Below are 12790 nucleotides of genomic sequence, written 5' to 3'. Positions count from 1 at the left end.
AGAAAGATCTTGAAGTCATTGTAGATAGTTCTCTGAAAACATCCACTCAATGTGCAAGGGCAGTCAAAAAAGCAAACAGAATTTTGGGAATCATTAAGAAAGGGATAGATAAGAAGACAGAAAATATCAATTGCCTCTATATAAATCCATAGTATGCCCACATCTTGAATACTGTGTGCAGATGTGGTCGCCCTATCTCAAAAAAGATATATTGGAATTGGAAAAGGTTCAGAAAAGGACAACAAAAATTAGTAGGGGTATGGAACAGCTTCCATATGAGGAGCAATTAATAAGTCTGGGACTTTTCAGCTTGGAAAAGAGATGACTAAGGGGGGTTATGATAGTGGTCTATAAAATCATGACTGTTGTGGAGAAAGTATATAAGGAAGTGTTCTTTTCTCCTTCTCATAACGTACAGTCAACCAAATGAAATTAATAGGCAGCAGGTTTAAAACAAACAAAAAGAAATATCCCCACCCCCCCAACATATAGTTAACCTGTGGAACTCTTTCAGAGGATGTTGTGAAGACCAAAACTATAACAGGGTTCAAAACATAACTAGATAAGTTCATGGAGGAAAAGTCCATCAATGGCTATTAGCCAGGATGGGCAGGGATGGTGTCCCTATCCTCTGTTTGCCAGAAGCTGGGAATGGATGACAGGGGATGGATCACTTGATGATTACCTGTTCTGTTCATTTCCTCTGCGGCACCTGGTGCTGGCCACTGTTGGAAAACAGGATACAGGGCTAGATGGACCTTTAGTCTGACCCAATATGGCCATTCTAATATTCTTATGCAGAGATTTGTTGGCCCTGTTCTTGCCCACTCATGATATTTCCTCACATCTCTAACAGCTATTGAAAGGTAAGGTGTTGGTTTTGCATTATAAAGCCATTCATTACATGGGACATACCTACTTGAAAGTAGAGTTGGCTGAAAAGGTTCCATCAGTATTTTTTCTGATGGAAAATAAGAGTGGCTGCATTCTTAAAAAAATATATATTTATAGAACAATTGAATTTTCAGCCAAAAAGTTGAGGTTTTTAGTTTTCTATTTTTTGACAAAGTCTAAGTTTTCCCACAAGGAGGAAAGATATGCCAGCCAGCTCTCCTTGAAAGGTTGACTGTCTCCCCATCCCATATTACCACATTTATGATTAGAGAAATTGATGAGGTGCAACATTTGGCAGGGCATTATTTGTGAGGACTCTTCAACTTGGGAATTCATTCCCAGCTGCAGTTTTAGACAATAGCTCTGTAGTTGGGCCTTCAATACACACCCTTGTGACCAAGTAGATTATAGGCTTGCCTCAGTTTAACTTTTTTTCTTCCAGTTCAGAGGCTCTCTACTTTTGGGATACTAAGCGGGTTATACCCTAAGATCCTGCTGGCCCTCTGATGGGTCCTCAGTAGTCAGCCCCAATACCTCCCTCTTTCTTCGTCACAGAAGGAAGAAAAGTAAACCAATATAGGAGCCAAAATAAAGTCCAATAGCCTTAAATAGGACCACCACCATGAATCAGCAGTCTCTCTCCACTTCAACATCAGGGATAATAGCACGACCCAGGCCCCACTCTCCTCTGTGTCACACCCAGCCTAGGGGCCCTGTGTTAGGCAGTCAAAGACTGTGGGCTTAAGTGTGCAGCTGCCTCCCCGCGCTGCATCTTACCTATGGCCTTTTCAGGCATCTGCTGTATGGCAACCTTCCCCAAATCCTTCTGCCAGCAAATTGAGCTCTTTAGGCTGTTTCTCTCTGCCCAGTACTGCAACACTCCTCCACAGTATCTCTCAACCTCTATCTGGGTTGCCTTTTTTATCCCAGCTGTGGCTAACCAGCCTTTTAGACACAGCTTGGGGGGAACTATTACCCTATTCATTAACTTGTTACTGTCCCTGCCATGTGGGGAGTGATACACCCCATCACAAGCCAAAATGTGTAGTCCTTGCAGTGTACAGTGATGGTCTATCTATTTATCCAACCTTTTGTGTGGGTAGTCAGTACAATAGAAGTTTGATATTTGAGAGGGAGTGGTTTGGTTTTGGCTCGATGTGTTGTGGTTGATTACTTCCGATAGTGGAGTTGCTGCTGGTTTTACTATAATTATTTTCAGCAAATATGTATAAGGCCCTAGAATGGCACCCTTAAAATTAGATTTATTAGAAATAAATCAATATATAAATGTTAGGAATGTTGATCAGTGTAACTTACAAACTTAAAAGAGACTGCAAGCTTCTTCTTCCCCCATCCCTCTTACTGCTATAGTTTTTTTTTTTTTTTTTTTTTTTAATTTCAGTCTGTAAAGGAAATGTGATAAGTGGAGTTTGGGTTTAACTGAAGTATGATCTACCTCTCTGGACATAATCAGCTCATATTGCTGCTCATAGTGATCACAACATCAACTGAGTCTCTTAATAATCTCAGATATTTATGGAATAATCAGAGAGACTTATATGTCATCAAGTAGTCTAAAAACTTATATGCAGAAGAAAGCCATGAATACACATTGAATTAGGTGGAAAAGAAATTGCTTTCTATAAAGCTCAGGGACTACAGTACCAATATCCATCATTTGCAGAGTGAAGTTACATGTTTTTATAAGCCCGAGCAACAGAAGAGTGAACTTTTCTACTGGAACAATGTAATTAAAAGTTACAATAAAAAAAATGGATTCGAGTTCTTATTGACATTTTACTAAACATGCTAGCTAGCAGGAATATACAAATGAAGGTCACATTTGCAAGTATTATAAGATACATTATATTTTAATTAGGTATCTGATAAATGTCATTGAATCTTAGGCATTGCCCTACTGACACTTAAAAAAACAAAAACAAAAAATGCACCTACAAAGTCAAAATCATTTACTTAAGAGATTATTGTCATTAAATTTAAAATTGTAGACACTACAGGAGACATAATAGTGTAGCAAACTCTGGGTTGATACATTCTACGTTTTGACTACAAACTGAAATTCTGTTGCAGATTGGAGAGTATTTTTTGACAATTTATTGAATATCATTAATGAAACTATATCCAGATATGTTCTTGCTTTCTATCCAATCCCTAAATCATAAATTTTACAAATTATCATCTTGGTTCTGTGTTTAGTGCATCTACACTATATCCCTGGAGCTTGTCCAGGCATGTTTTTGTCATCTTGGAGAAGAAGCGTTTTTTTCTTTTCTCTTGCCTCCAAATTTTGCCCCCAGTGAAACACATGTAATTCAGTGTTTGAACAGACTAAAAAATGATGATCTCTTTAAAATCTACCAATTATTACTCCTTCCAAATAACATTAAGGTGGTTTCTTGCCTCTTTAAATGAAATAGAAAAGCAAATTAGTTCTTGGTTATCTAATTTTCTATTGAAACTGAGATTTCAAACCAATAAAATAAAGTTCCTTTGTCTATATTGCCTGTGGTGTCACTTTGGCTAGTTACATCTAAATCTGACCAATGAATGAGTGACCAGCAGCATGTGCTGGAAGCAAGAGGCTGGCATCACTGGATTATCAGTTTGTTACGAGTGTAGCTTTTTTGGTAAGGGATGTTCCTTTTGCTATTCCCATGAAAAGCCACCTACATTTGGACAAGTTACCAGCCTTTGGAAAAACTGCCATTCACACATGCTCAATAAAGACTTGCTAGAGTATTGCCCACCTATACGGGGCATTGAGGGCCAGAATTAATGTCTGGGCTTGGAATGGGCAGATAGGCATGATAGGTCCTGCGTTGAGAACCAAAATGGCCTTACTCAACACACAATTTCAGGAAGAGAAAGGAAAATCTCATGGTTAAGGCAGTTGAAGGCTGCCCCGAAGAGCTGGATTCTATCCCTGTCTCTACTACAGAGTTTCTATGTGATGCTGGGTAAGATACTTAAATGAAACTTTTCACGGGTGACCACTATATGTTATTTTCTTGCTGCCTGACTTGAGACACCTGGGTCCGATTTGCAGACGTGCTGAGCACTCAGCTGCAAGTGAAGTCAGAGGGAGCTGTGCTTTGAACATATAAAGTGGTATAAAATACTCACTGCTCTGAAAAATCAGGCCCTAGGTATCTCAAAGTGGGTACCCAAAATCTGTGGACCTTACTTTCTCTGTGCCTCACTTCCTCATCTGTTAAATGGGGTAATGCCTCACAGAGGGTGTTGTGAAAATAAATTGTTTGTGAAGCAGTCAGATACTATGATGAGCAACATAGGAAAGCCCAAGGGAATATTAATAATTCTGTATTCAGAGCAGGGATTGAATAAGGTGTAGTAAATAAGCCATGGAGCCACACGTTGAATATGAGGATGAAACAAAACATTGAATTGCTGTTTCTTCAGTGAGCGCTGTCCATTCTGTGCACTGAAAGAGGCAAGGCTCCTGTGGAAAAAACAGTCTGATCATGTAATTGAAGAGAGTATCATAATGCAAATGCACAAGGGGGCAGATATAAAGTGGTGCAGGTTACCTTAATTCAGGTATTTCTTAACTTTTAAGCATTTGACTTTGCGAACTGAATGTTTTGTTTAATGTATTTTTCTGTCTAACATGTTTGTGTATGGAGAGAGAGTATGTGAGTATACATACCCAAAATTTTTATGGGAAATGACTAAAGTGGCAGATATAGCACACCCCCAAGCTCTAGCAATTTGTGATTGTGTGGAGTTTAAACTATGTATTAACCTATCTTCCTGCCACACTTCATGGTTTCATTATCTGTAATTGCATTATTTTATAGTGATTGACACCAACATCTTCTGACTTTTATTAACTTTCCATAGTGCAGTGTTGTCCTCTTACAGGAATTTTTTCCCAGTATGCCTTTCTTGGGCTGGCCCTTTAAATTCAGTAGAAACAAGTGATTACAGCCCTGTAATGGCCATTTTGGAATTAGCAGCTGCTGACTTAGGATATGACTTTCTCTCTTCCAGCTAGTAAGTACCTGGCATGTCCCCCTGCTGCCCCAATTCTCCATTTCTTATTGCTGAGGAGATGCAATATTCTTTAACTGTATTATGGAGAAATTGCAAGTCATGCTAATAAATGAGTCTCTCTGGTTGCCCCACATTGAGCTCTTTCAAAGTAGTAGAGCTCTTTCTGCAAAACAGGTGGTTTAGAGTACATGTGCAACTGCTGTTGCTCTTGGAAGTGTTAGATTAACAGCCTTCCTCAAGGATCAGTTCTTTCACTGATACTGTTCAAAGTGTAAATCAAAGACTTGCACCTACGCTCTCGCATAACTTTATCTATGCCAATGACATCTGCTGCATCTACCAAGCTCAGTCCTTCTCAGAAATGGACAAGGTCTTGAATGAAGATATGAAGTTCATGGCTGTTCTAAGACAGTTTCTAGTGTATTCTATCTGCATAATGCAAGCGCAAGCCATGAGTTAAATGTGTTCCTCAATGGTCAGTGCCTGCAGCATGATCCAAAGCTGGTTTACCTCGGTGTGACATTAAATAGGTCACTAACGTACAGCAACAACCTGAGGAAGATGGCAGCCAAAGTCAGCACTCGGAGCAACTTGCTCAGAAAATTGGCCAGCGCAACCTGAGGAGCGAGCGCCCGGATGCTTAGATCATCAACCCTCTGCTATTCAACAGCAAAATTCTGTTCTCCTATCTGGTGTCACTCATCGCACATGAGGTTGGTCGATGTAGAGTATATCAAAGCTAGGTGTATTGTAACTGGGACTTTCCGGGCAACTCTGTTGCCATGGCTACCAATACTTAGCAACATAGCACCACCCCATGTTCATGGTGAAAAGGTCTCTGTCATGCTGCTGGCTAAGATCCATGAGAATAGCAACCTGTGATTGTATGCAGCCCTCTTCAACCACCCACCAGCTCTCCTGTCTTTTAGACACTCTTTATGGTCATTTATGGCACCACAGGACGCGATGGTGAAATCTGCTTGGCATAATGAATGGTCAGTGATGACAGTCGTTAATCACTCTCTCATCACTGACCCAACCATCTGTCCACCAGTTTTTAATATGCTAAGTCACCTTTGGTCATCTGTGAACTGGTTTTGAACAGGACAGGGAAACTGTGCGACCAATCTCTTTAAATGTTTTTTTTTTCAATGACCCACAATGCAGCTGTGGTCAGCTTCAGACTATGTCGTGTATCATTGTCGAGTGCCCACTGACTTATTTTGATGGCCATCTACTGACTCTTCACCTTGCTGATGATGACGCCATTCAGAGGCGGGGCACATTGCACATATGCCCCTGAGGATGATGAATTGCGATTACCAAAGATTTAGGCAGGAATACATATTTTATTAGGATTACATATTTTAAGCAAAATATAGTTTAAAAAAATAAAGATGCTGTATATGTAATGCATTTACGTAAGACAAAATGTAAATGAATTAAGAAAAATAACCAATGTGAGTCCTGGAAATATTTCAGGACTTTTGAAGTTGTATTAGTTGTATTACAGTAGCCCTGATATCCTACTAAGTTTAGGATCTCAATATGCTATGCACTGTACAGACCCATATTAGGAGACCATCCCTGCTCCAGGTTGTTCACAGTATAAATTGACAAAACAGATAGGAGAAAAGAGATTACTCCCATTTTGTGGATAGTGAACTGACAATGAATATTGAATACAATTTTCAAAAGCCTAAGTTTAAGTTTCAAAAGTCATATGTGACAAAGTCTTATTGAAATTCAATAGCATTTAGGTGCTTACTTCATTTTTTAAAATGGTATTTACATTCTTAAGTCTCTTAGGCACTTGAAATTTTTATCCTGAGTGGCTTGCCAGAGGTCACAAAAGATGTTGGTGGCAGAGCTGGAAACTGGTTTGGAGGGCAACATCTAAAATATCACAATGCAAATCATGTACTTAAGTACTGAAAAGAAAAAAATCAGCTCTCAGAATACAGCAATCTAATCCACACCAAATTAGAGAAATAAATTTGTTTAAAAGCACCAATGAAAAGTGTGTACTAATTAAGCTACCGCAAATAGACAATTTAGCAGTCTAAATCCCTGGAGGGAAGTGCGTGGGTTTGGAAATGGATTTTGCTTTCAGGTAAGGCTGATTTCTGCTCTGTTGGCAATGATGAGCACAGAGTAAAGGCTTTCAGTAAACAAAATAAGAAACGTTTCCTTATGTATAATTTATTAACCATTTCTAAATATGCTTCACAAGAGCTGCTTCACTGGGACGCAGCAGCCTCACAAGCATGATAAAATAAAATAAAATAAAATTGCACACTAACACTAACAGTAATCCCTATCAAACAGAGGATACTTAGCAAATACACCTCAAAAGGTCAGAAGCCAGATAGCTTTATGCTGACATTAGTGGAGGATCTCATCACCATGGTATGGCATGACTTTTTTGTCTGTACATTAATATACATAAAACCTTTTACCCCTTCCTAGTCACAGCTCCTTTGATTTGTGCCATTTGAGCTGGTTTTGTTTGCTTTTAACTCTGGAGTTACTGTTGATTGTTATTCATTCAAGTATATAATAAGATCTTTAAGATTTGTAAAATGTTCTTTTCTCTTAAAGTAAGACTAAAAATGACTAAATTATCCTGGCTTGGAGGCAACCCAGAACAAATCTGTTTTAGCAATCCATCTGAAAATACAATTTCAATAACAGAAGAAATTGTCAAAACTTGTTTGCAGTTCAGGGTTGTTGAATTAAATTTCCTGGTGCAGATTACTACCTTGCATCATGACAGTATTCTTTTCAATAGCACTTCAGTGGGATATGTATATAGTACACAAGACAACAGTAGAGTTCCATTTTTCTTGGAGACGTGCCTGTGCCAGCAAGTCTTGATTCAGATCCAAACGTCTGCAGAGTTTGGGGTTGTACAGATCTGAAGACTTGGTTTTGTATCATTTTTTGTTTTACCCTAACTATGATATATTTGACAACACTTAAGCAGTTGATTAAAATATAACGTGGCTAACTCATGAATTGTTTTAAAGCAGTTGTGTCCATTTTGACTTACTTTCTTAGGTAGTAAAACAGGACACTTTATTATCTGGCTTAGGGTTTAAAGAGCAAGACTAGGAGTCAGAAACCTGTGTTCTGTTCCAAGTTCAGCCACAGGTTGCATAGCCTTGGGGAAAAGTCACTTGGGTCTAAAACTTAAAAAATGGCTATTTATTTTGTGTTCCCAACATGAGGACTGATTTTCAGTTGTGCAGCACACCTGCATCCCTCTCTGACTTCAACTGGAGTTATCCATATTTCTGAAAATCAGACTGTCAGGATGAGTCATGCTTGGCGTCCAGAAATTGAGATACCCAGTTTGTGACCACATTGAAAGTGTTGGTCTTAGTCCTGATGTCAAAGGACCTAAATACCCACAATTCCAGTTGAAGTTAATGGGAACTGTAGTTGCTTATCACCTCAAAAATCAGGCCACGTAGGTGTTTAAACTTTAATTTAGCTACCAACCATCAGGCACCAAAGTTTAACTTTTTGACCTTAGTAAGTAACAGTGAAATTAATTTGGAAAATTAACATGGGAAACAAGAAGAGAGACTAACTGTATAACTAAGAGTGTTAAGATGAAAGTGGACAAAGGAAAACTTACAATGAACATCAGGTAAAACTTTCTAGTGAAGAGTTGATAGACTGTTCAATACTCTCCCAAGGAAAGTGGTAGAAGTCTCATCATTTGAGTCTTTTCAAACTAGAACGAAGTACTCAAATATGCTGTAGGGAACAATCCTCTATTGACAAAGAGAATGGACTACATGGCCTAAGAGGTTTTTAGTCCTCTATTTCTAATTTCCGTGATGGTCTGAATAGACATAGGCTAGCTCTGATTGCAATCAAATATCTAATTTGTTTTGGAAAGCTCATTAAGGTGTATAGGTTGTACTAAGGTGTCTGAACATCTGGTAGATCCACATTTTTCTTTAACAAAAGCTGATTATAAAGGTTTGGGATTCGCCTATTTAGTGCCTCTGGCGACTGTTGATCTCATTGAAGATCGGTCAAAATCTTTCAGCCTTTAAAACAGTCCAGGAGGTCAGGTGAGATTTACTGGGGTTTTGTTTTACTAGGCAAGTAAGCTTCTTTACTTGAAAAGTGAGAAATTGCTGTGATTTTGTTTGATCACATGTGAGTAAGTCATTTTAATGTAGAGAAAAAGGCAAAATGGATGGGAGAGTGAAGAACTGAGCTCTAACTAAATGCACACCTCTGGTCTCTGTTTTAACAGCCACTTTGCCCTGGTTGACCTTTACATACAGAGCATTAGAACAAGAAAGATTATAACATAGTCCTGAACCATATGATATTTGGACCATGGGAAAAGGGTAGCCAACTGCAAGCTTTATTGTTAATCTGTACCCTCAAGCAATTTCTGTTTCTTATGATTATATCCTTTTCTTCTTTGTTTTAAAAATGAATTTAAATGTACTTTTAAGTGAAGCATGTTTCTGCAATCCCTATTGAAAGGGCTGCAGAAACTGGCCCTCAGTGTCACCTTAACTTAGAGTCCTCTGGAAGTAGTTGAGACCAGTGTAACAAGCTGGTCAGTTTTTCAGCTTCTTCATTCCTAGTCTGAGTCTAGATTCCAGATCCTGTTTCCTTCTTGGGCTGGAAGAAGTTGAGGTTGGTGAGAGAGAGAATGTCCTCCTCTTTATATTCATGTTCCAATTAACCCTTAGTGAATCCCTTCCTTTCCTCTATTAATATAGAATATGCACATCCCATCACAAATATCATTTTTGAAATCATTTTCCCCACAACTCATTTTACTAGTTTACCCCACCAAAAATATATGAATGAAATTGCTTCCACTCAGGCAGGCCAACAACACACAATTATTTTTAGGCCAATCTATTTTAGGGGAAGTGATAAGCCAAAAAAGTAAAATCTTGGCCACACTGAGTGATTTTGATGAGGCGGGATTTTGTCATGTAACTTTAAAGCTTATTCTCCTCAAATTTCCTAGGAAAATTCTACCATGGGAAGAGCTATGATGTGAAATTTCAGGGAGATTGTTGAAAATGGGAAACTGCTTTCAACCTTAATTATGGAGTGGCTGACACTGGTTCACAATTATGGGAACTACTGACACTGTTAGTTTTAGTTTCCAAAGGGTTAATGATTTTAGGCTATACTAAGAGATACATTTCAAGGATAGTCTTTGCTGAACCTCTGGTTCCAGGTAGAAATATGGAACAATCTAACATCTACACCTTTTGGGACAGCGTAGATCTTGTTAGACTATGTTAAGGAATATATCAAAAGACAATGAAATATATTTTATTGTAAAGAAAACCACATTGTATTTCTATTAGTATTCCAGTGGTAGCATTACAAGAAGTCCTATAAACAGTATTCCCATTCTTCATTTCAGGTTTAATGTATCATGGAGTAGTTCTATTCCCCCCCCCCCTTAATGGGTCAGGCATGATATTGTTATAGAACAAGATGATGCATTCCATTATGAAATAGATGCCTTCTGAGATGAAAAATGAGAAATCACCTCAAGGCAGAATTCTTCTTATGTATGCTTTTCTAAATTACCTTACACATATACATGCCAAAATTTGTGTTTAAATTTCAGTTTTAAAAGAGACTCTAAGACTCTTTTAAGACTCTTAAGCAGTTTGCCTAGGAGGAGATGGCTATTTTCAGATAAACTTGATCTGCTTTTGTCACGCATTTTCCTCTAAAGTAACAGCAACATAGCAGGGATCTTTTAACGCCTCCTCATGGACCCTAAGCTTTGTACTGATAAGGCATAGTCCCCATTTTCAAAAACTACAAGCATCTCAGAGTTCACTGTCATATACTGTGTAAATATAAAACAAAATGCACATTTTTATCATTTTAAATCAAAGTACAATGTAACCATAACAATTACATATAAGGGATCTTTCCAAGGGTTCAAAAAGCTCTGCAGAGTGGAAGATGACACAAATTTTGGAGAAGTTTTCAGTTACATCTTAACTGAAAGGCTTGTCATATGACACTTTCAGTAAAGGGCAATCTGAGATTTAAATTTTTCATCCTCTGAAGGATGTTCACACAAGGTGTGAAACAAATGATCTATTTTACCAGCACTATAGTATCACAATAGTGACCTTTTTTTCTGCCATACTCTCCCCTTACCCCACTAAGGAATACTTTTCTTTACAGATGCTCCTTTGATATCCAGTCTGGGAACTTCTGCATAACATAACATGTTGATTTTCTCTAGCTGTTGCATGTGGAGGACTTCTATTGATTTAAATGGGAGTTCTCCCTGCTGAGTTGCTGCAGAATGAGTTTTTTTAAATATAATTTTAATCTCAGCATTATTTTAAGGAATATGTTTATTTCTAATGTTTGGCATTATATAAGACACAAAATTAAGGACAGTTTCTGATTTGTGGAGCTTGCAATGTAAAATACACAGTCAGAAAAGATAAAAGCCATAGGGAGAAACAAAAGAGTAAGTGGCCTCATTGGGAGTATCTACTTGAGCTCTCCTGAATTAACTCACTTCACCTCTACAGTAATGTTAGAGTCAGGATGGTGTTTCACCTAGGTCAGTATTTTTGGGCTACTTCTAAAAAGTGAGCCTTAAGGCGAGAGAATAAACAAGGAGAGACTATAGGGGCTTGATGAGGAAGGCAATGAGAAGGGCATCACAGTGAGCTAATTAATAGTTGTCACCACAGATTTATGAAGTCTGATATCACTACAGGTGGATTTCTCTTTCCAGCTATCTTGTGGTTTTATACGCCACCCATCACCATAGTATCTAAGTGCCTTCAACCTAAAATTGATAGTAATAGCAAGATCCCTGGTGGACTTCATGGAGTCAGGAACTTCTCCCTTTTAGGGGTCAAAACTCTGCTGTGTATGGATTTATTTTAAAGATTTCCTCTTTTTCTTTTGTTCTTACTTTTGCACTTCCTGGCTAAAATATTATTTAGGCAAAAAGAGCATCTCCTTTTCTCCTACTCCTCTTATCTATTTTATCTCCTACTCAGAACTCACTACTTCTTTTACAGAATATTCAGCAGCTGTTCCAGGCCTCCCAACTTCATATGCTGCTATCCTAAGAATTAAATCTGCCAGTTCATCTTCAGCACTCTTTAATTCAAAGAACAGGCCACGATTAAGCAGCCCTTCATTAGGAAGCATATCTTCACCAGGCTGGAGAGGAACAGCACAACACTATCGCTCACCAACAAACCTCTATCACTTCTCAGAGGCCTTCAAACATGACGGTAAGTCCAGTTCTCCCCTCTGAATCTTTGAAGAGACAGTGAATATATGTGGCTTTGACATTTTTCAAAACTGGTACAGTTTTATAAGGGTGCTTCAGTATCTCACATTGGTAACATCGGATTTCAGTAAACATCACACAGTAGAAATGAGCTTCCTTCTTTTTAGAGTCCTTAAATTAACCTTAAAGTCAGCAGTTTAAACATTCTCTCCTACAGGTCCCTAAAGGGATTTTATTTTATTATTGCAGCCTTTGCAATGTAAGAATGGGAAACTAGAAGTGGAATAAAATTGCACTACAATCCAATTTGATCTACTCAACTAATGTCTATACATTTGAAAGGCACTGCAATGACATTTCAATCCACCTTTTATGTTTTTTTCCCCCAATTGCTCTGGTATTTTTCATATTTACTCCCAAATGATAGTTATGTGGATTAAAGCTGCATAGTGCTTCTTATGAAACTATTTTTTCTTCAAATCTAATACAGTCTATAATCCTCTGACACACAAAATACAATGTGGTGTCACTTTTTTAGATGCAGAAATTCTCAGTTACAATAAATATTTCCTATTA

General features: G+C 38.1%; 1 protein-coding gene across 3 annotated transcripts in view; it reads left to right on the top strand.

Moving 5' to 3' along the window:
* Positions 1 to 12790, top strand: part of CNTN5 (contactin 5) — a 987313-nt gene that overhangs the window by 563532 nt on the left and 410991 nt on the right. For 2 of the 3 annotated variants that reach the window (XM_034758906.1, XM_034758905.1), the window contains one exon: positions 11997 to 12215. The exons of the other annotated variant lie outside the window; for it this stretch is intronic. In XM_034758906.1, coding sequence (XP_034614797.1) covers positions 11997 to 12215 — 219 coding nt within the window. The remainder of the gene's footprint in view (positions 1 to 11996; positions 12216 to 12790) is intronic. 3 annotated transcript variants of the gene reach the window in all.

The sequence above is a fragment of the Trachemys scripta genome, chromosome 1 (assembly GCF_013100865.1).
Source record: "Trachemys scripta elegans isolate TJP31775 chromosome 1, CAS_Tse_1.0, whole genome shotgun sequence".
NCBI classification, from domain to species: Eukaryota; Metazoa; Chordata; order Testudines; family Emydidae; genus Trachemys; species Trachemys scripta.
This window is presented reverse-complemented; position numbering and strand designations above follow the sequence as displayed.